At 44.0% G+C, this 24,929-nt stretch overlaps 1 protein-coding gene across 2 annotated transcripts in view; it reads right to left on the bottom strand.

Moving 5' to 3' along the window:
* Nucleotides 1-24,929, bottom strand: part of fus (epithelial splicing regulatory protein fusilli) — a 349,111-nt gene that overhangs the window by 141,632 nt on the left and 182,550 nt on the right. For both annotated transcript variants that reach the window (XM_071592848.1, XM_071592849.1), the window contains exon 4: nt 6,167-6,256. In XM_071592848.1, coding sequence (XP_071448949.1) covers nt 6,167-6,256 — 90 coding nt within the window. The remainder of the gene's footprint in view (nt 1-6,166; nt 6,257-24,929) is intronic.

The following is a 24,929-nucleotide window of genomic DNA, read 5'->3' as shown; positions in this document are numbered from 1 at the left end:
TGGTATCTACATACAACTTAACATCCCTTACTATGAGTAGTGTGAGCCACCGGGAAAATGTTTAATTTCTCGACAGAACTGAAATAATATGAATGCAAGTCTAGTGATATTTCGAAAGGCATTATAAAAGATGTGATCAGCTTTCTGGGCTTAACATGTCTTTTCCGTTAAAAACAAGTATTGCTTGAAGAATGACCCGCATAATAATTATAAAACTGCTCTTTATGATTAATAGCAACTTAAATTTAAATAAATATGGTAATATGCAGCTCACTCATTGACATCACAATCTAAAGACGGAAATAGTATATAATAGGAAGTATATAATAGAAAATAGGAATGAGAATTCCTACGAAGGGTAAAAGTCGAAGGAGTCGAATCAAAGGAGTATAAACTAACGGTTTCGCCCCGAGCATCGCGGTAAAAACTTCCGACATACAAATGGTGAACATACACCGTGTCGAAATTCTCATTTAAACTGCAGTCATGATGGCTAAGACACTTGCTTTCTGACATTTTTTTCTGGTAGCTTCTCAAATCTGAAAATTTTCGTAACTACGGAGCCCGGCTGAAGTACGTATGCATGCGTGCGGTGTTCGACCTCGGAGAGACGAAAGCTTGTTGAGCGGAGGGCGGGAGGGATGAGCGAGTGAAAAAGCGGAGTCCCTGTCTTGACAGACGCGAGGCTTCACTGATGGGGTCAAGAAAGCCTCCTGTCGACAGAGCGGCGGTCGATGAAGATTTAAACCCAACGCAAGCCTCAAGGGAATTTACATTAGAGGAAAAATGGGATGCTCGACGTGGTGACGGTTACATACGTAGGCTGGAGACGCGTGAGAAAACACGCCCGTGGCCACATTTCCATGATTACTCAATTCGAGGGTCTCAAAGAGCATTTCACCGAAGGGCCGCACGCATTTCTAACATCCCTATCCTATACAATGGCTTCACAAAGAAAGCCACTAAACCTTCGATGAAAAGGATCACGGAATCAATCAGTAAACTTGTTTATTAAATAGGATGATTATATCTATTTTTACAAAAACACTTCGTTCAACGCATTATACGAGGGTCATCCGGAAAGTAGTACCCGTTCGTGCCGCATGAAGTGCTGACGACGCGAGTAGCCGCTGGACGAGGTCAGATAGCTTCAGTGGCTTGTCTGCCTTCTCTGAGCCAAGTTGCGTGACGCTAGCATTGCCTGTGTTGTTTCTGTGATTGTTTACAATGTTTAAAAAAATTGAGAACGCCGCCAGTTGTGAAGTGAGGGCAGTGATTAAATTCCTCAATGCAAGAAACGTTCGCCCATGTGATATTCATCGCCAATTAAAGGAGGTGTATGGAGACAATGTAATGGACGAGTCGTCTGTTCGGCGGTGGTGTCGCAACTTCAACATGGGGAGGGGGAACACACACGACGATGACCGTTCGGGGAGACCGTCTGTCATTACAGACCAACTGGTGAGCTCAGTTGACGAATTCGTGAGGAACGATCGGCGCGTCACAATTGATGACATCTGTGAGCATTTTCCCAATGTTTCTCGAACAATTGTTCATGAAATTGTTAAACACCATCTGCATTATGCAAAAATTTGTGCAAGATGGGTCCCTCGCGTATCTCAATGAGCTGGCGGCGAAGGACTATGCAGCAGGAATACAGAAACTTGTCACACGTTATGACAAATGCCTTAATTTGCTTGGAGATTATGTTGAGAAGTAGTTTAAAGTATCCTCTTTCAAATAAAATTTTTTATGTTTGTTAATATTTACTTTTGTGTCTTTATTTCACGAACGGGTACTACTTTCCGGATGACCCTCGTACATGGATATATAAATGAAAATTGTTTAGAGTTGCTTTAGAGTTTTGAGCAACATAATAGAGTTACCACGTAATTTTAAGGATTAAAGTATTACTCCGGCGTCAAATCAAAAAAGACAAAAATAATATATCATCCACGATTATTTCAAACAAACAAAACGACATTACTCAGCAGAAATCGCACATCTAAAAGGTCTCATGCGACTATATTTAATGAGTATTCCCATAGCTATTCGTAAATCGGCCCATTTCTCATTATGAAATCCGACTGCAGAAAACCTTTATCCGCACGAGCCGGAGTCGTACTTCGTGCACGTAATTACATTAATTACGTACACAAGCTGCTCATGCCCGTGACCGAGACTGTACCATTTCTAGTGTGGACTCACCCCTACCATGCATCATTCCGGTGGTTCCGGGGGGCATAATTTAGATGGAGACTGTTACGTGTTTGATTGAAGCGTAAGTAATTTTTACCACAATACTGCAGGAATCAGAATCTAGTCCAAGTTCTTGATTAAGTGGGCAACTTCTTTCCTATATTGCCCTCAAATGACCGTCGCTCGTTTTCATTGTCGTAACGGCCTCAAAGTAAAGCAATTTTAAATAATTACATCATTATTAAGTACCACTATTCATGTTTTATTTCGCCATTTACTTCAAATGGGTTAATATTACTATGGCCTCGCGATGGCCCGACCACATGCTGTATAATCATCAAGGTTTATGTGGAATAAGATAAAAGCAAAATAGCATCGTCGGGGGGGAAAACAGAAGCTCATGCCAATTCAAAGCAACAACGGTTTACGAAACGCGCGTGTTACCCTCCATTGAGATGCTAGTAAAATCTCATGGTGCACTAAAAAGTATGAAGGTTTGCTTTATGTTAACAGGGAAAGTGAATAGGAAATTGGAGAGATGATAGTAAATAGAAAAGGTACATGAAGGGAAGACTGATATTGAGAGAGAACAGCGCGAAATCATGGGAGGACAGGGCCGAAAAGGCGGCGCCCATCTTGGTGTTACTCAACTGTATTGTGAGGGAAAAAAGAAGTTGAAAGGAAGACGACACGAATGAAGAGAAGATGGAACTCAGTGTCGCAATTCCTCCCGGGCCAATGCTCGTTCCTCGTCGGCATTCTAGCAACATCTGAGCACAAGGAAGGTAAAAACAAAATTCTGTCAATGCCGGAAAAGAATAAAAAAATGGATCGAATACGGCGGTAAGTAAGTTTGGCCACTTTAATACCCATGACTGAGCCATTGGATATCTTCTCATCCGAGAGCACGGTAAAGTTTTGCTATATCTTCTGGCAAGTACGAAAACAGATTTTTGAAGCAAGACACGCCATATTCTATCGGGGATCCTCCTCTTTCACTAAAATCGTTCAACCACATATTACAGGATTTAGCCCGAAGTTGGCTCGACAGGTGAGTTTACATCAACATAATACCCCACAAGCCGCCACAGGTCTCACGGTCCGGGCTCACACCACAGGTAAAAGCGTGAAATTCGCACGTGGGTAAGAATAGAGGTGGGTAGTTTCTTTCCCTGTGCCACCTGCGGTAGTGAACGATGATCTTATACTCATAAAAATACAGTTCGGGTGACACGGCGGGTGCCCAGAGATTGACCTGACTCTCTGCTCCGGATCCCAATGGTCAACCCCCTCGGCTACGATACACTTGGAATCGTTTATTTGAAGTTGACATGAATTGGTCACCACTACATTCTATGCTTCGCCGGACACAAAGAGTCGTACAATAATTTCGACCAGTAACGAATCGAGTAAACAATCTCCTTCCTCTTCCACTTCCTCGTATCACGAACGTCAATCCGTTCGTGCGATCGCGTGGACGACCCCCAGGTTGGGGAACTCGGGGCAATAATGCGGCTTCCTCGGCACCCACCCACAACCATTCCCCGCCATTCTTCACATTTCACGCGGCTCCTCTTTAATTCCGAGTTTTTCAAACACTCCCGATACATTGCTTGGGCCTGACGAGATATTATCGGCGACCCGATAAATATTCCGATGGCCTCCCGAGCCTACACCACCCTGACCCCCCCCCCCCCGCGGTCTACTCCCCTTTTTCCTTTACACCGACACCAACTCGAAGAAAATCCTCCACAGGCACGTCCTCATCACGGGACCCCCAGGGCCGACACAATAAGGCATTGGCGTTTCGCGGATCCGTTTCGCTGTGTTCATCGGTGAAGGAACGACAAAACAAGCATACCCACGTACGCCCCCTTTCCCCTCCCCATTTGTCATCCTTTCCTACCGCGACGAAAGATGGCCCTCGAATGCTGCAGCTATTAAACTAACTGGCCTTCCCCGAAACTCACCACGCCCCAGGGAAGATGAATTTTTAATACCGAAACGCGATTGTTGCAGAGGACCCTTCTTATGCAATTTTCGTCTTTGACAGGTCTCTCTCTTGTTATCGGTACATGGTGTTATGCATATGTTACGATTGATAGTGAATGAAATCCGATATCTTATATTTCGCTGTGCTTAATTGTCCCGGTGCTGGCTGGACCGATCGGAGAAATTCAGGCAGGGGTCTTTCCGAAATGGCTTGTATCACTCAATAGATTTGCATGTACGTGCGCTTGAGTTGTCGTTACGCATAGCCGCTCGCAAGGGCTGCTCTTCTACATTTTGTTCTCAATTCATGAACTTTTCGGAAAGTGCTATCAACGTCCCTTGAAGAGCCGAATATCCACCCCCCCCCCCCCCCCCCCGCTATATCGCCTTGGTAAGTGAACAATGGGGTGAGATTTACTTGCCACAGGTTGGGGAGCGTATCTTGCTTATCATTGCCCTCGGCATTCGTCACAACATCCACTCCACTTTTACCCCTCCACCCCCCCCCTCTTCTCCCGGTCGATCTAACCCCTGGGCGACGTCGCCGGATAATGATAAGCAAGGTGGACGCTTCCAAACCTGTGGCAAACAAACCCCATTGTTCGCTTAGCAAGGCGATATCGCGGTGGGGAGGGGGAATTCGGTTCTTATGCATTAACCACATACAGTGAGACTTTTCAAAGGCGAAAGTTGCATAAGCAGGGGACCTTTACCCTTCCAAACGCTATACTCGTCATTAACAACGTTTTCCTCATCAATCAAATTCAACAAAAGTCAAACGGCACTGATTATTCAAACTCAGGAAACAATTTTTAATTATCACGGAAGCATTCATTAAACCTAACTTGAATACAATATTCCATCACAAAGAATCAATTTACTTTGCAAGTCTGGCAAAATTCATAGGGAAGGCTCGCATCATTTTCTTTAATTAATACTACCAAGGAAGACGAAAATGATGAGGTCTAAAGTTGACAGCTAAAATCATTTACCACTAATAGTAGTCCGTACACCGACACAACGAGTATAGGGATTATGAGGGCGAAGTTAGATGGGTTTACTTCCATTTTTGGCGCTATATGCGTCGCGCGCTTACTCTTCTCTCGAGTCCACGCTGAGGTGGAAAGCGATACATGCAATAAGCCGTCTGCTTGGTTACCAACGTCTTGATTAGCTGCTGAAAATTTTTGGCGGTCTTCTTTTTAGCGCAATTTGAAAAAAAAATTGTAAGAGTATATACGTAAAAACTGAAAGACATACTTTAAGAAAGTACTTAGTATTTCTATTCTGCGTAGGTTCCAAAAAGACCATAAGGGGGGAAAAGACAAGGTTTAGGGTCTAATAGAAGACCTTATTCAGGCCAAAAGTTTGTACATATCAAACAACTTGTCAGTGACTGGAAGCACTTAATGAAGTCGAGCTTTATTTTAAGAGTAAGACGACGTTTTACATTTTGCTCATAGCATTCGCGTTTCTTGAATTCATTACGCAGGCAATGCAGGTTCGTGCTACTAGCTAGGAAATTACAGAGTTTGGAAGGGGCAGGTAAAGACCCAAAGATGGGTCCATTTTGCTTGCAATAGGGCGAAGTTTGTACAAATACTGCGCACCCAAGTGGCGCGGGTTGGAGGAAAGAGAGCATAGTCACAGATGGGAGCAAAAATACTTGGGGAACTGGGAAAAAACTAGTGTCGACGATCATCAATAGACGACGGCAAAATTCCGCTCCTTCTTAATTCTGCTCCGATGCATCTTGCGGCTTAAAGAAAAATATCGGTAAGACTATTCTTTCGACCAAAGAGCGATAAATGTATTAGGAATCTCATTATAAACATTAGAAAAAGATGAAGAAATCAATTAAATACTGGCATATTCTTCAAATCTCATATGCAAGAATACGATCTGAAAGAAATCAAAAACATGCAAAATGAAGCCTTAGCCTCTCGCCGTGATTGCTTAAACATTAGTTACTCACCGTCAGAAAGCAGCCTTAAAACGATGTCCACCATATCCTTGACAGACTTGACGTGAAATTCCGATTTCGTGTCAGCATCCATTCCCAGAACTGATTTCTTTGGGTCAAGGATTAGACCATTTGTCTTGGAGGATGGTTTGGGGGTGGGATTCTTACTTTTTAACACCGCAAAGCATGCAAAATAATCACACAAATGCGCATTCCATCGTCTGCCGAACTCCCAAGAGTCAAGCATGGCATACAGAATCAAAGAAAACAATAGACCACGTAAATACATGGTAAAAGACAAACACAATGACTACGTCAGGAATCCATTCACCATCGAATACCGTCATCTACTGCGATTTGAAACCATGATTGGAGGAGACTTGCAACATTCTGAAAGGAACTCTGCCGGTCCCGGTGAAGGCGGGGTAACGTCCTTGCTTGCCAACCCAGAGGTTTCATTCCCCACTTGGTGGATGGATATTCCTCCACCTAGGTCTTGATTATTTGTAGTTGTGTTTATCGTTATATCATTGTTCAAAGTCCGATGCAAATGCCGAAGTGCTTTGTCAGAATAATGCAAAATTTAAAAATACAAATATTTTGAATGAAATAAAAATGGGAAGATTGACCTTTTAACCAGCTGAAGTACTCGGTATTCGAAGTACGTCTTCGCCGTCACTTTAATGTGTATCGACTTGCTCTCTTGCAATTATACAGCATTGCTCCTTTTGCGCCCCTAGCTCCTTCGACAAAAGTTGTCAAAGTCAGTAGGTTTTTGGCAGATGTGTCCTCTTCCACAAAACATTAACGCTATGGACATATTTGAGAGAGGTTAGATATATACCTATAATTAGCCGTGTCGCCTGAGGACGAATAATTTCTAGGATACTTTTGTTTCCTGTCTCCCCTCAAAAAATACGCCAAAGCGAAGTATCAATGTTTAAATCTTCATATGAGTGCTACACTCCATGGAGTGACAACAACAACAACGGAATGCGGCATAATTTGCCGAGCAGACAATACCCTCGATGACGACGGAACCGTTAAGCAATGATTGCGTCTCCGAGGCGGAGGAGCCATCCATAAGAACCGTTTTAGTAGCACGCAAACGGGTGGCGACAAGCGTTTATTGCCGGGACACCCCGGCACGATTTTTTCCAAGAGTCCATTAGCGTGGCGACCACGCCACGACTAATAGTTCCGAATTGCCATGCTCTGACATAAACACTGAATAAAAAAATCAAGATTCTCTTACGCCAAGGTTAGTGGGTTGGCAATGTTACATTTTTAACGTGGAAAAAATGACGATGATTGCGTGTTGTATAGCAAAAACCACAGGCCACCATACGTGAGTTCGAGTTTTTTTTTAATTCTTACTACTATTGTGGCAGCCTATTATGAAAACTGAAGAGATGGATTTCCCAAGGGGCACCAGGGCGACATAGCAGCCATACACAATGAACTTGCTGTTTCTCAATTTTCAGTCGATCGGGAAGCACGCTGTTATTTTTAGTAAGCATCAAAACCAATAAAAAATATCATCATCGTCCACACTGATCGATATCCCTCATGACCACTTTGCGTGATTTCAGGATGCTGTTGACAGCAATTTTCCAAACGGGTTCTCGGAAAAAGTAATGGTAAAAAGAACTCCTGTTAGAAAAAATACCAATGCAGCTCTTGATGCACTTCAAAAACTACATAATGAATGCAGGATTATCGCCTTTACTGCGTTGAAGAATTCTTACTAGCCATTTCAAAGAGGGAATATTGATGGGATCGGCCAAAGGAGAAAACGTACCCCATAATCCAATCATGTCCAGAGGTCTATGTTTTCAAAGTCATGCGCCTCCATCTCCGTCGGCGTTTGATTTCACTCTATAGATAAAAAAATCCCAGATAGAACTCTAAAATTGGCAGGCAAGAATTTAGAGAAGGCCCCGCACATAGCTCTACGCTGCTTGCTGTAGTCTATGGCGGTCGAAATCAAGCAGGTGGAAGGCAGCGCAGCGAACTACATAGGGCTCTTACACTTTAACTACGAGCAGGAATATCATTTAGTCATATTATATTATGTAGATTTTTGCGTGAGTGTTGTTTTGCATGTTGTTGATTTTGCATGTGGTATTATTCTTATTTACGGGTGGTGACTTATACTTAGACTTTACGTACCCCCTGCCACACGCCCTTGCGCCGGCTTGCGTGGTATTGTGTGGATGTCGATGAGATTCATATTTCATGAAAAACTGTCACGAATGTCATAAATCACAATTAATTACTCTAATCATTATGGTGAAATATTATTCTAATGGCGAGTGACCTACCACCTTCCGCCATATGACCTCGTGGCGGATTGCAGGGTAAGATGCATGTATACGTAGGTTATCGCCACGGCGATATATCGTCACCATCTCGACATTTGCCTTATGGCGACGGTCGACAATCGCAAAGGAATTTCGGTCGTTCTGCCCTGGAGTAAACTAACATAAGCGTGAGCAGTGCACCGGGAGCACATTATTATCGCGAGGAGTACGTATTTATTTGTTGCTACCACTGATGCAGCTTACCTACGGATCACGAATTGGAGAGATTCAAAAGAGCCCACGGGGACATGAGCACAGCCACGACCGAAAGCAAGCAGTACAGAAAAGGTAGAGAGCTTCTATTTCTCACGGGGGACACGTGATCGCTAAAGGGGGGACGCAAGCGTTATCTTATCCGCAGTGCGTGCGTACTCAGGGCCCTACACGGGGAGATAAGAAAGAAACGGCGGACTTCGTCCGACCCTTTAGAGCACCATGTCCAAGCACCAGTGCGCGCACGTGGATAGGGAAATGTAAATCAACCGTCTACGTATACAGAATACCCCGCAAGCCGCCGCAATGGCGTATGGCGGGGGGTGTTAGGCCACCACCTGTTAAAAGGAACAAAATCCCATCCATGCAAACCTATACCCACAGTGGCGTGTACATTCATGCAAAAATCCTTTCAACTTACACACATGCAAATACATATACTTTCAACTGACAAACAATTGCATCTTGCACCAGTTTTCACCTGCACGCTCAAAATATCTCTAAGGCACGGTTTACTTCAAAACCATACTACAATTTGACACAGTCTGAAGTTTCGCCAATGGTTGGACCTTTAGAAAAACAGACGCGGCAGCAATATTACTTTTTTCCCAGATAGTGGTTTCCCTATTTTGGACAACTGACATTTATTAACTATTATGGGAAAATTATCACTTGGTATGCGCACACGCACATACGACAAAACAACAGAAGCTGGCATCAACTACATCAACATAAATACCCCGTGGTCCACCAAAAATGTGTGTGGCAGGGAATGCAAGCACCAGGTGAGATGGGGTAAGGGATAAGAGTGAGTAAGGGAGTTGAAAAAATTAGGAAAAGGGAAAAACATTCATTAATAAACTCCCACAAGACGTTAAAATCCCAATACATGCTAGCGGAAACCTAGTCCCAAACAAGTGTTAATTTCAACCACTATAAAAGTTCTTTCATAATCAACATCGTGCCTCAAATTCTAACATCGAGGCATCCAAAATTATTATGTACCCCAATTTATGTTATTTTCCGTTATCCCTGTGGTGCACATGGAGAGAGCAAATAACATCTACATTATACCCCAGCAAGCCGCCGAAAGGGAGTGTGGCGGGAGGGTATTAAGACACCACACGCGTAAGAGAATAATACCGCAAGCAAAACAAACAAAAGCATGACAATTTTATTTCAAATGCAGTGTAAAGTGAAATGATAAGCCGTCGAAAGCCATTCAAATTCAAAAAGGGAAAGAAACAAGGCATTCCACTCTACATGGATTCGCAGAACTTCGCAGAAAAAAAGGCCACGCACGCACCGCTCTAACCTTCGCCTGGCTGCCTCCCAATGCGAAACAAAAACATTTCATGGTGACACACCGAGAGTCATTCTTTGGGAAGTTACCAATCGTGATAAACTTTCACCAAACCCAAAGTGGGAGGGGTTCCTGTTGGAGATTAGAGAAAATACCAGGGTTAAGTAGTGAGTCACGGTGCAAATGTATGTGCAAAGCAGACAAAGGCCGAGTATGTACAAGGTAAAGACGAAGTCGCATTGTAAGGATGAAAGCATTTAGATTGATGAAGATTTAGTCAAGAATTAACTGATGACATAAGCAGAGGTCCGAGTGATGACAGTGATGGAATTGGCGGGTGAACATTTGGGACTTCGAGGAAATTCTTTCCAGGATTATCTGGGAAGGGAGAGGGGTAGGAAGTACCCTTCCATGCCCGGAATGCGCCGAGGGCAAGCAAGAGGTCAGGACGACCCTTAAACATTAAACCTTGAGACTGATATTTGAGCCTTGAGTGATAAGGCTATGACTAAATTGTTACGATTGGTGACCTCACACCCCCCGCCACACGCTCTTGCGGCGGCTTGCGGGATATTATGTAGATGAGATGTAGAAATGTGTTACAATGGCCGACACCGCATTGCGCTAATTATGATGCCTGTTATTGCTGAAGTGTGGGGTGCAGTGAAAAAACGTTTCTCTTGTACCTTGCGGCACACACGAAAATCAAAACATCGGAGGTTTCATAATCGCTTGCTTGCATTAATGATGGAACGAGCGAAGGTGTGAAATAAGAAAAGATGCTCACATATATTCCAGTGTTGCCCCTTAAATCACTGGATTGAAATGCTTTCCTTTATATTATTCTCGCATTTCGTACCAAGCATCTCGTAATGTATGTCGTACGCTTCCATGCAAAAGTAATCTTGGCTGTACTGTAATTCACGAATAAAAAAAACTATTTCACCGACTTTCGCACGAACAAGAGCGATAACAGTCTCCAAGGAGACATGCGGTACCAAAAGGAGAACCCAAACGGCCATGGTGAGACAGGAGTACTTCAACGCTCGAAATGCATAGTATAAACTTACCCTCTGAACCAACGCGCTGTCCGTCCCCGTGCAAGTCACGTGGTGAAGCAATTGCTCGGGAAGGGGCACGACGTGCCAGCGACGGCGGCCGGACACACGTGGGACGTGGAAATGGCACACGCCCTCCAGATAAAGGATGTTGACTATACCCGGCAGGGGCGGCTATTTAAAATAACCTTATCTGCCTACGACGCTATCCGGCTACCACGGCAATTCCGAGCACAACTTATTTCCGTCGCAGAGAGATACGTCTAACACATTGCAATTTCACTTTCGTTGAACGACACGCCACGAACTGTGACGACCGAAGTTCGTGGAACAGATATCTTTCTCGAACTTCCCAACGAATCCGTTCACAGAAAAAGTTCAGCTGAAGAACGACACGAGTTCGTCCCCGACGTGCGCAGCACTCTCCCTCCTCCCGTGATAACACCACCGCGTTTCAAAAATATCCACGCGGAATGTCACTTTCTAACCGCGGAGAGGCACACAAGTGTTGCGGAAACAGCAAAACACCGAAATTCGCTCGCGACCGATAGACGCCGCCCCTCCCTTCGCCCGACTCGGGAAGTGCACCTTCCCAATCGCACCCACCCTGCCAGGAAGACGGACGAGCAGGGACACCCGAAACGACGCGCGTCCGTCAGCCTAATGGCAGCAATGGCCTCTGATCCCGAAGCACACGACAACCACCGGAGAGCGCACTTTTTTCGTCAATGGATCGGAAGAAGATACAGAGCGGGAGATCGCGGCATCCGTCGTTCGCTTGTTCTCAACTCTCGAGACGCGGCGCGACTTCGGACGTTCCGGCAACGGCACACACACGCACGACACTCGACCGGGAGAAATAATGTCAACGAAACCACCCCTCGTACACACTCTCTCCGTATCCTGAGAGAGAGAGTCGTCTAGCACGACGATCAAGTACCCCGTGCACGGAACGCGGAGTACACCATTACAGTGCTAACTAAGATGCAGTTGGAAGCGTCGCTGGGTCACTTAAGACTTGGAAGGACAGCGGGGAGGAGGCGAGGGGGAGTAAGCGCAAGGGGAAGGTGGTGGTTTCGAGGGCGGGGTAGGTGGGTAAGAGAAAGAGGGACCCCAAGACAAGGGGGAGAGTAGAGTTCTATGGGGGAATGGGCGACGGGGGCGAAGGAAGGTCCGACTGCATGGGCGAGGGGCGGGGACGTGTGGGACAGAGGGGTTTGCACCCGGTGGGGGACGCGGGTCGAACAAGGGGCGGGTGAGAGGGAAAATGGCGGGAATCGAAAACAGGGCCGCTTCGCTTTTTCCCGTCGCTCATTTTCATGTCGGCGAGCACTTTTAAAGAGTACGCTTCGAAGAAAGCGGTAAGCACCGCACTTAGCGGAGAAGGCTGCGTCAAAATGTCGCTTCTAATCCTCGGTGGAAACGACACAAGGAAGGGGTGCTGGGGAGCCACGCCGAGAAAGGGGAAGGGGAAGACTATGAAGAAAAAAGCGCCTAACTTCGCCACGGCCGAGACCCAACGGATTTCGTCGTCCCGGGTGGAAATGCCTTCTTCCCACTGTTTCCACTCACTCTTTCACAGTGTTAGAGAAAATGGTATTTTCTGCAAGTTTAATGCTTACAACCGCACACAGAAATGGTGTGATAGACGACAGCAGACACGCGCTCTACGCATGTGCTTAAAAGCTGATGTATCTCCTTCGTCTGAATTATTTGACGATTCCGTTGGTAATTGACACTCAAGCAGTATTGAATTTTGATACTGCATGCCGTACATCCTCGGGGATTGGCTTGCTGGGTACCACGTGGATATATGTCTACATGATCGTATTGGATTGACGAAAATTCCATTATTAAATATCGAAATGTATGCATGGAAAGTTCTGACACAATAATAATTAACAGAAATATTTTATTTCTATTGAAACACAAGTGAACGCTCGCGGACGATTAACTGGTGCTGCATTTATAGTTAATTACAGCAGTGATGTGAAGCACCCGTTGTGCAGGAGTCGTTCGTTGCAGGCAGACGAAATTCTGCTTATACCTATATTAATATGGCGATGCGTCACAGTGATACTCCTACAGCCCCTAAGGGACGAATAAGACTGATTGAGGCCAGTCATTCGAATAAACATCGACTAGAAACAAGCGAAACAACATAACGAAAAATGTTTGGTAAACGAGAGATGGGTGCTCAGGTTGTCCCACGGGGTCGCAATCAATTCAAATTCTTGAGAATCAGTTGTGAGATAGATACAAGTAATATAAGGAGTAGTGTTCGCCTGAAGGGATTTTTGCATGAGTGTGTACCTCACTGTGGGTGTTGTTTTGCATGTATGCGTTGATTTTGCATGTGGCTTTGTTCCTTTCTAAGGGTGGTGACCGAACACACGCCCTTGCGGCGGCTTGCGAGGTATCATGGTGACGTAGATTCGTCAACCAGTAATATAGTAGTATTCGTCCGTGCGGGTGTGGATTGGGCATACTTTTGTTGGTTTTGCACATGGTTTAATTCTGTTTTACGGGTGGTGTCCTTACAACCCCCGCCACACGTTCTTGCGGCGGCTTGCAATGTATCGTGTTCAAGTAGAAAGAGCCGAAAACTTCAAATTCAACAGCGAATGTTTTCGAACGATCCGATTTTACACCACGGCAAGACCACATCCAGACTCTTCGTAATAGTGATGGACAGAGTGACTCTCTACAAGGATCAATCCTCCTGATTGACATTTCGAAAGTCAATTATAGTCGACCGAGTTAGTGTAGTGGGCAACGCACCCGTCTGCCCAACCGTAAATGTTGAAGAGCATGGGTTCGTGTTCCTCCTCTGGCTTCGGTGTTGGCGTAAACTATCGATCCACGGAGTCAGTCAATCATTTTGAACGAAATGCCCTCGCACCCGCACAAACGTGGGCTCATCAATTGATACCAGCTCAATTGAGAAAGCACAGATCTTAGCGGATAGGAATCCGCTTTAGCATGTCTGGAGTGTGGCGGGGGAAGCACAAACGCAAAGGGGAAGTATTCCCTTCCTCTCAGCGAAAATTTCACGGGCCAGAGTAGTTCTCCTCCTGTACCGTTGCATGAAAATATCGCAGCAAATATTATCAGTCCATGTCAACGTCTTGGTAATTTATTCCAAACGCGATATTTCCGCGTTAACCGAGTAAAATGTTTTTCGAGAGAGATACTTGTACACGGTATTAGACATTTTACAGCGAAAGTAAAAATCACAAAAAATACTTGTTTTTTATTTATGTCCGTGTATGTTTATGACGAAGCATTACATCAAAGCAAAAGATACTAATATACTATACGGTTCTATATACATGACTCCCTACAAGCCGCCGCTAGGGTGCGTGGAAGGTGTAATAACACACCAGATTAGCATTGACACAAAATACGTTTCCCCCCCTAGCCCGGTCGGATAATTATATTCTGATCCCTTATCATACAGGAGGGAAAAATGAGATTTTAAATCTCCATGTTCAACACTTAATCTCTCTCATTTTATTTACATGATCTCTCCTGTCGTAGTACGATGGGGCTGATAACAAATTGTCAACATCATCGCTAAAGACAACTCCTTTAAATGTACGCAAGAAATTTAATCTGTAATTTAGTCTTTGCTCCGTGAGTGATTCCCAACTTAGCTCCTCTAATAATTTTGATACGCTACTCAGTATGTCATAATAACGTTTTACATATCTGGCTCTTCTACGCTACATGCGATGCAATTCGGCAATCAATCCCAATTCATGAGGATCCCATATCTTCATAGTATATTCTAAAAGTGGCCTGACTGTCAAGAGATAACATTGCTCTTTAACTTTCTTGCCACATTTCCCCAATACTCTTCCAATAAATCCTAATTTTTTGTTAGCATTACAACATATTCGCCGTATATTTTTCACCCAGGAGAGATCATGAGTGAGAGTATTTCACAGAACTGCGGGAGATACCGCGACCGTAATTTTTAACAGTGTCATCCGCTAATATGAATTAAAATGCAGAAATTTCAAAGTGTAAACGTCATCCCAGTCAAGGTGAATGATTGTTACACATAGTGATTTCTGCGCCTAAGTATGCAATCGAGTCTACACTTTCTGTTATGGTAGTCCTGATGCAGTAGGTGTTCGGGAGAGAACTACTCCTATTCATAAAATTCATAACTACTAACTTCTTGAAGTTTCATCAAATTTCCAAGTGACACAACAGCGTTGTATGGCATTAAGGTCACCTACTTAAGCCAATTTAACCTCAGGACTACGGTTATATCTGCAAGCCGCTGCATCGTACGAACAATGCATCTGGTAAATATAATGTAGAAATGACATTATATTTTAAATGGCAGACAATTGATGGGTAGACGTCGACAGCTAGCCTACTAACTAAATTTTACACCACCACCTTAAAGCATTACCACTTAAATTTTTTTTCTCATTAGTTATAACCAGTAAAGAGGCATTTTAAGTATCTTAAATTCTCGGTGCCTCTGTGTGATTCTATCATACACGCCTACGAGGAGTAAAAATATCACCGCATTCCAACATAAATTCAATCACAGAGATGGAATTTGAATGAGAGACCGGCAGGTTAATCGGGGAGGTTTTCCGGACTGGTTCCACTTGTTTTCAAACCTTGAATTCTTTATGTGCTTCTTCATCGATGCATACAGCTGCTATTTACATAGGCGACTATACCTTTAAACTTGCGAGGCGGAGGAAAGTGGAAAGGTCTCCCGACTCAATAGTCGGTGCCGTCTAATTTACAAAGCGATCAGAACACAATGACAAAGCCTCTTCAACAATCGACAGAACCTCCTTCCCCCCCTCCACCCCCGGGGGCATTGATTGAGTTGGCGTGGAAGACGCGTTTCCGGTCCTCGAACTTGGCGTGCTTGAAAGCGAACGGGGAAGACTGGTCGCAGTGCCTACAGGTGGCAGCGTAGGAGGGCGAAGAGGGGCGGCGGAACAGACGGGGAGGGAGCAGACAGACCCTGCGCCGTGGATAACCCTCCCAAGTGAACCCTCTTTCTCCCTGTACGCCCCCCTGCCCCCCCCCCCTTCGCAACTCGTCCAGGGTCTCCTCTTACTTCTACGGCGAAGGACGTATGGCGGGGAGGAGCGCGGTGGTTGGGGGGGGGGCGGAATGCTGAATCCACCACGTGGTGTGAGGTTTCAACGAGGGTCCGAGGATGGAGGCGGGGGGCGTGAGACGAGGGCCCCCCGACGAGGCACGAAGGGCTGCCCCCCCACCCCCCCGAGGGTACAAGGAGATGGTTCAAGGAAGGGAAAGCACTCACTCTGCCTGGGAGCGGGGGCGAGCGGCAGTTGATGCCATGACCTGCCGCTAGGGGCGGAGGGCAAGAGCGGGAAAAGATAGCGCGGGAGAAGTAGCGAGAAGTGGGCGTCAGTCACTCGGGGTGAAGCCAGGGTACAAACGAGAGCATCACAGCAGGAGATTGACGACACTCTTCCAATGTTCTTCAAGACCCTTCTCGGTCCAAACACCCCATCGACTTCGAGTAGCGCATTGCACGCCACCCTTTCTTGATTTGAAACTTAGAGATGTAGTTAATTAAACTATCCTCATATCAATCAAACTATTTGAATATACTCTGTTGTTTAACATCCTCGCCTCCAAGCACCTTCTTTCGTGTAATTAACTTTGTTCGAGAGCGTTATCGAACTGATACTTGTGTAGAGGTGTAATGATCGTGATTTAGCAAGTATGGCTGGTGACCTAACACTCCGCGCCCCACATGCTCTTGCGGGGTATTATGTAGATGTAAATCATTAAGAGTAGACTACAGCACGACTAAATTTCTATAGCTCCAGAGAATAAGCACTGCGGCACTTCCCCCGTGCAATAAAACTGAACACTCCACCTTGAATTACAATAAATCATCCAACTCTAAATACTTCCCACATCCCTTCATTCCGTCCTACATGCCTATCCTTTCCCTCCCTCTACCTCGTTTACCCTACTTCCTCCATCTATATCACAGTCTTCAACATCTCATTGCCACTCAATATGGCGTGCGTCCATTTTTCACGGGCCTCTTGGAATGTTTCCCATCAACCCACTCTGCTCCCCCACCATGCCGACCACTTTGTTCATTTTCTTCCGGCCCATTTCAAATTTTCCAGCCTCCGCCACATTCACATATCTCAACAGTCTGCAAACTATGTTTATCTTCTTGCTTCAGGTATCTTAGACGTGCGATACCACATTCCATATTAAAGTTTTCACATATATTCTTGGAAATCTTTACCTAAAGTTCGTCTCACAATTACTTCCTCTTCAAAAAACATAACTCCCGAGTCTTCATTTAATGACCTTACTACTTGGCCCACTTTTTTCCAAAACAGACCCTAAGTAACTGTTTTACCAGTTCTGTAGCTATTTACAAGTATACAGCGTATTTCATCCAATTTCGAGCTTTAAATATCGCGTTTATATACAATATCTTACGGATCCCAAGGATGGCGTGTAATGAAAAGGGCTATTTTGGATAACATGACATTTCAGAAGCATTGGGCCAACGATTTAAATTGCACCGGAGCTTTTATTGTTCTATTATTCCCTTATTTCTTATTCGGCACTCTCCTTTTGCCTTGCGATAACGTTTTTGGCATATTTCAACTCGGTAGCGCTACTTCTTATCATTGAAACTGCCTAAAACACATGATAAATGCGTGCTAAAAAAATGTGGTCACTTCTACGATATCATGTCCCTACGCTGTCAAGTTGCGTTCTTTCAAGGCGGAGACGATAAACTAGATGAAAACGAGGCCAAAAAACCGTCCTTGCGAAGTATTGTGTAGATGAAGATGTACGTACTCTGCCGAAAATTTATAACTTGGAATAAATATCTGACAGATTAAGAAAACAGACTATTTTCATTTGAGGAGAAGGGAAAAACAATTATTATTATTATTGCTGCGAGAGTCACTGTCGAAATGAAAAATAAAAAGATAAGACGAAATAGTTTTAATTAAACTGAAAAAGAGCTTGAAGTAGAATCTGGTATGATTTCCAATCTTATTTGCAGCTCCACCCGGTTAGACGAAAATATGCGCAATTCTTCTCCTCTAGCATGCCATCATGATCGCCCCTGACAAGAGTTGTAAACATTTCAGACGGAAAACCCAAGGGTGAGCGGGTTGGAAGTTGCCATGGGCGCGAAAACGGCCGGAGAGGGAGGGAAGATAAAATTAACGGCCCATTAAGAGACTTCCGACAACTTCGCAAAGCATATTACTCAACCTCAGAGTCGAGTAGAATTTATGCGAGGTGGGTGACTTCGCGGACGAAATCTGCCGGCTTCCAGTTCTTAAAAAATGTACGTGTTATCCTTAAAAAACAAGAATATGAGCTCGTTAATTCCGACTGTAAAGAAAAGGGTTCCCATGTCCGTCCCCCGTCGGTCGGCTTCCCTCTCCGACTCGACGAAAATATTTATTGCGTTCATAGCTCAGCGTTCCTGGCTCGCCCGTTAAGAACTCGAATCGAAGTATAGAACCGAACGAAAGGAATTCCGGTAAAGGGGAGGGCTTTGGGAGCGGAGGCTTCGCAGCCATGAGACCAAAGGGGCATGAGATATAGGGGGCATCACGCGGGAAAAAGGGTCACTCTCGGCTCTCATTCCAAATCCCAGGGGATTGTTAGGGAGAAGATATAACGAGGTAGCATCCAGTATGTGTTGGCTCACTTCTTTCCCCACAAATAATTGCTTCACGCTCTCGGGGAGACGATTAACTACTGACTTCAACTTTTGTGACTACGCGACTAATATCATGAGGCTGGTACTATGCACATAATTCGCACATTCCAAATTCAAAAATTATGAATAACAAAAGCAACCAATACTAATATTTATTTCCAAATTCAAGGTTTTTGGTTATTTGAGATTACACAGCCATATTGCTGAGGAAACGTAAACGGTGTTTTCACTAGCGAACTACTAAACCAACAAGTAAATCCGGTATCTGTCAATTCTAAATTCATAACTATTAGTTAAGGATATCACAAAAACAGAAAAACCTCCTGAACGACGGAATGCTCTGCTTACTACGTTCTGGCTCCAACAATGAGCACATCCGTTATTAAAGAAAATTAAAATCTACATTCTCATTTCAACATAATGAATACCAGTACATAAATAAACAATGTAAGCAACGAAAACAAAACAATAGCAACCTTGGGCTGGGGATTAATTTGGGAAAACTTCACAAGCGATTTCTTTCCCTTTAAAGTAATTTCGCGATGAGAATGGATGAATTCACACACTTCTATTAACTCCGAAGCATCATCAGGCATAATTTTTGTGCCTGCCTCCTATGTTCTTAATTAAATACCTTAAATGTCAAAAAACAAACTTACCATCCAAAAATATCTCTACGTCTCGGTAAAAACTAATACGGATAATAACTCACAATCAAGGATTAATTGCAAGGGTCAACTTGGTCCCGGGGATTAAGAACCAGGGTTTGTGCAAGGAAAGATAACGCTAAATGTAATAATTAAGTATTAAATTATCAGAATTTAGGCAAGAGAGTGGGTAACGAGTGATTACAACTGCTATCCTTAATATGTTAAGCGATTCAGTCTCCGAATACGAGGAGTTCATGTCAGAAGGTCAGAGGTGAGGGCAGTTAAGGGCGCAGTGAACAAAGGGATGGGAGTTGGTCTACAGGAAGCCCCTCCAAAAGCAGGATGAGGAAGAGGGGGTGGAGAAGCCCGCCCTCCCCCACCAAAGTCTGCATTCAAATAGCCCCCATTTGAAATGTAACTAACTTTCGCTCCTAAGTTCGGCTCGGGAATGAGATGTTTTTAGCAGTCCCTTTTGCTCTTCGCGGACGCTCATTTGCGAAACAATGCCAAGTACGCGGTGTCACAGAGTCGTGTGAGAATTTTGGAAATCGATGCTGCCACTTATTCTGGTGACCATTCATCGCGGCCTTAAACGCAGGACGCCTGCTTAAATAGGGATATGGGGGCAGCTGTCACGGGCTGGCAATACGAAACGGGGACGATGGCTGGGGAAAATATTTGTAACCGATTATCAATGGTGAATAACGTAAAAATTAGAAAACTTGGTCATTCCAAAAAATAATAAACTTCAATTTTTACTAGTTTATTTCATACGTGGAATTGCAAATATACACTTTTTTAAGATAATTAGCATACAAGGCAATTCGTCCATTTCCGGAACATTATACCTAAACTGAAAATATCCGCGTCCATAGAACGTTTCTGATTAAAGCTAACTTTCTTCGTAATCACGCAGCTGCATCTAGTATTCCGTTCCACCAGAATCATTGACGTACCATTTGCTGAGCTGTGGGTGCCTTTCGTCAATTAATGACCAATTACGAAATGGATTTTCCAGCACTGGAATCATGGAGCTAAATCCTTGAGTTTTTAACTTGTTTTTCTCTTCGCCCTGCCAACATCATAATTATCCTTTTTAACTCGTTGTGAACACTCCATGCTCAGACACATCGCCAATATTACCAATAGGATGAACTTTCCTCGATTCGATGGATAACTATGTTGATGGAAATACGATAATATAGTTTTACTTCTTATCGCGATATAATTACTTCAGACCCGCGGGATTAAACAGGAAAATGTGCAATGGAAGGCTTACGCAAGATGACCAGTTAGTGCTTTAAGATTTAGGAAAAGCACGGATTTAGGAAAAGCAGATCTTGCGAAACACAACTTGGTCTCTTCATTCACGATATACTTAGATCGGGAGAAAACAACACCCAAGTCGATGCAGTATTCCTGGATTTCAAAAAAGCCTTCGACAAAGTCCCACACAATAAATTGTTACACAAACTTAAATACTATGGGATCAATGAGAAAATAATTAATTGGATTAGGGACTTCTTGTCAAACCGCAAACAAATAGTAGTCATAGATGGGTTGTGCTCAACGGAGAGAGATGTTACTTCGGGCGTCCCCCAGGGAAGTGTAATAGGGCCTCTTCTGTTCTTAATATACATAAATGACTTAAGCACACACGTTAGTAGCAATCTAAGGTTATTTGCTGACGACACGGTGATATACAGGGAAATAAGGAGCCAACTAGATCGCGAGCTACTCTCTAGAGACTTAGAGAATATCTCGGGATGGTGCAATAAATGGGGATTAACACTTAATATAGATAAATGTGCAGTTTTGAAATTTTGGAATAAAGGAAGCGAGGAACAGGATATAAACTACAAAATAGAGGGTTCCGTATTGACTACGGCAAATCAAGTTAAATATTTGGGGGTTGTTCTAACACCACGCCTTTCATGGGGAGCACATATCAGGACAATATGCGGATCAGCTTTAAAGAAACTTGGCTTCATAAAACGGGTGGTGGGGAAATGTAATGAAAAAGTTAAAGAGAGGTGTTATTTTGCTCTAGTTAGACCTCATTTGGAATATGCCGCAAGTATTTGGGATCCGTGGGAGAAAATTTGGCAAAAAGAATTAGATAAAGTCCAGAGAAAATCCGCTAGATTTGTTAAAAATTGTTATGATAAAAACACAAGTGTGACAGGTCTCTTAGGGGATTTAGGCTGGGAACCACTTGAAGTGCGGAGAGAACAAGCGAGGCTTAGACTTTTAGAAAGGTTCAGAACAAACGAGTTTAAATATGACACTGAAGGAATTATAATGGCCCCACACTACTTAGGTAGATCAGACCACAAAGATAAACTAAGGGAGATAGATTCCAAGACAGATAGGTACAAATACTCATTCTTTCCCCGAACAATCAGTAATCATAATAGCAAGAAACCGAAGTCACTTTAGAAATATTAAAAACTTTGAATTTACAAGTCGGAACAAAATTAAACACTATAGAGATGTTAGGTATACTTTCAGGTGCATGTGTATGTTAGTTGGTAGTTTGAGTGTTTGCATGTGTGTGGGGTGTAAGTGTTCATGCATGAATGTATGCCATGTTTTTTTTATATATGATTTTCTCGTTATTGCATGCGATTTTTTTTTTTTAATTTTTCTTTTCTAAATTATGGGTGGTGTCCTAGCACCCCCCGCCACACGCCCTTGCGGCGGCTTGCGGGGTATTGAGTAGATGTAGATGTAAGAGTAAATACATTTCTTTGGCCTGATGGTGATGCAGCAATTGTGCTCAGATTCTCTCCTCCATCTAACGCCGCGATGACATGACACTATGAGGACCGCGCGGGGAAAACCGCGACCCGAGGCGGACTGGAATATTACGAAAGGGAATTTGCGCACCGGAGACTGACAAGAGTACGGTTGAAAGAAGAGTTCAGCTCTTCCTCAATACTCTTCCGCACGCATTCTCCCAAGAAACACATTTTGGAAGATTTCCGCTTCATGAAGTTGCCTCCAATGAAAGCGAGAACAGTGAGCCATTTATGAAAATACTATCGACCAATCGCCTTTCATCACACATAGTTCATATCACCTTCATTAAAGTTTCAGGCATTATATTCTTTCTTTCGTGAGGCCTGAAACAATTTGTTCCGAATACAATTTTAAGAACATGTTATCTCACGCTGGTTTGGCCTCAATTAAAAATCCTCAACAAGCTGGATTGATTGTCGAATGGGATCGCGTGCAGAGTAAAGGAGGTAGATTAGTAAAACGTTATTACGATAAACTTAGTTGCGTAACAAAGTTATTAGAGTAGCTAGGTTGGAAGACACCCCAGGAGCGAAGGTGACATTACAGATTAAATATCTGGCATTAATTGGAAGAATGTCTATTTAGCAATGATTTTGAAAATGTGTTATTAACCCCATCGTTGTACGTAGGCGCGATCATATCAAAATAATTTAGAGGGATTAAGAGCAGAATAAGGTTGTCCGACCGCACTAGGGCGGTGAAGTATTTTTGGTCAAAAGTAGTCTGGTGTGTACTCACCCCCTGGCAAACACCCTAGCGGTGGTTTGCAGGGTGCTATGTAAACAAAAAAAATGAAAAAAAAATGATGTCCCCATTTTAGCAAAATGGCCAACCAAGTTATGAAAAAGTAAAACACAAAGAGAGACTTGAAAACAAAATAGGAAATAGGGTAATTTTTTTAAACTTGACTTGATCAATAAATATAAATATCATAACAATATTTATTTATTTCATTATATCAGTGATGACGAGACGAAGGCTAAATCTACGTGGTTACATGCATGAATGCCAATCAATTTGCAAGGGGAATCCCACACCATGGCATCCAGGCATGACAGATAAAAATTAAATTACGGCTTCATAATTTTCTACTTGCCCCGAAAATATTCAAATTCCTCCACAGTGGAACGTATGCCTCACGCTGGGAAACGCTAGAGATCGACTGCCGAACAGGAACATTCAAGCATTCTTTTCCCCAACGCACTATCCGCGACAAAAACTAGAAGTGTGAACAATAAGACAGAAATGGGTAAACACTGATGAAAAAAGGAGCACAGCAAGTCACATTCCCTATAACTCACTCCATGGCTGGCGTCTTAGCGACCCCTGCCACCCATCCACGAGCCGACTGGTGGGGTGTCGTGCAAATAAAGTTGTAGATCCAATGAATATATGAATTTCCCTTCCGGAATGCCGTCCAACCTGGTAATTACTGACTGCGTTGAATGTGAGGCCACCTTTTTTTAATTTCCTTATTTATCTTCTTAGTGTACTCGGTGGAGTAGTTACTAAAAGTATAATATTCGTAATGTGGAAAGGGATGTTGCATGAATAACTTCCGGTTGCCCCCCTTCCATAGACCCTTCCAGTGGATCGCGGTGTGCCATGTGTGAGGGGAAGCAGCGGAGTAGAATTGTTGGTAACCTAACACACTCTGCCACACGTCCTAGGGATATCAGTATGTGTTCGTTGGCTTAGGAGTGAGGTAAGTATATTCGATCAACGTAACGCTTACCTTATGACCAAATATTATATGGATCCAGAAGCCCCGAAGAGGACGAGTGAGTCGGTCATCGGCGGCGATGGTGAGCTTAAACGGGAAGAATTGGACGCGGACAAATCGAATGCTCACGTGAGAGCAAGTGCCATCGGAAGCTGAAGATTCAAGAAGTTCCGATTCGCTCCTATAAACTATATCCGTATGTCCGGATACAGAGGCGGAGTCGAGCCATGGGTATCAAATCCACGCCCGCCTTTTCCGAAGGCGACGCACAGCTGAGTCGCTTTTGGGGAAGGCGACGACAGACGGAAGAGGAGATCACGGAAGGTCGGGGGCAGAGGCGGGAGAGGGGTTGTGGAAGCCAAGGTGTTGGTCTCGTCCGGGGGCACGTTGGGGATGGGGCGTGAGGATGGGGGAGGGGGGAGGCGAGATAAGCAGAGCAAACGATGCGGCGGGACCCCTCCCCTCCCAGACTCTTGGGGCACGTCATCAACATCCACGCCGGTACACACATTGACCTTGCTAGGCAAGCGAGATAAAAGAGTTCGTACTATTTTCCAAGGTCGCCGACGGGAATCTCCCGCTGCCTGCGTGTTTTCCCTCAACCTTTTCGCGTGGGCTTAGGGCTCCGGATGGCATCTTAGTCTCCGAAGTCATTACGCCACTTAGTTCTCGAGAAAAACATATCTGGTGCAAAGGAAACTAATACTATGAAACTACAGATTTTGTGCCTCACCGTGGACCTCACCGTGAAATCTTTCATCGCCAAATGACAAAAAAATACAAATCTAAAAGATCAATATATCTCATTGAAGCCTCGATTTCATTGTCCCAAACGATTTAATTCAGGAATTCTTTACACATTTTTCAAGACGTGTCACTTATAATAAGTTCAAAGTGACGTCCATGGAAAGATTTGTTTCCCAGATGGAAA

This window comes from Hetaerina americana, unplaced genomic scaffold (assembly GCF_022747635.1).
Source record: "Hetaerina americana unplaced genomic scaffold, ioHetAmer1.1.p SCAF_5, whole genome shotgun sequence".
Lineage (NCBI taxonomy): Eukaryota > Metazoa > Arthropoda > Insecta > Odonata > Calopterygidae > Hetaerina > Hetaerina americana.
Note: the sequence above shows the minus strand (reverse complement) of the source record. Positions and strands in the feature narration are given on the sequence as shown.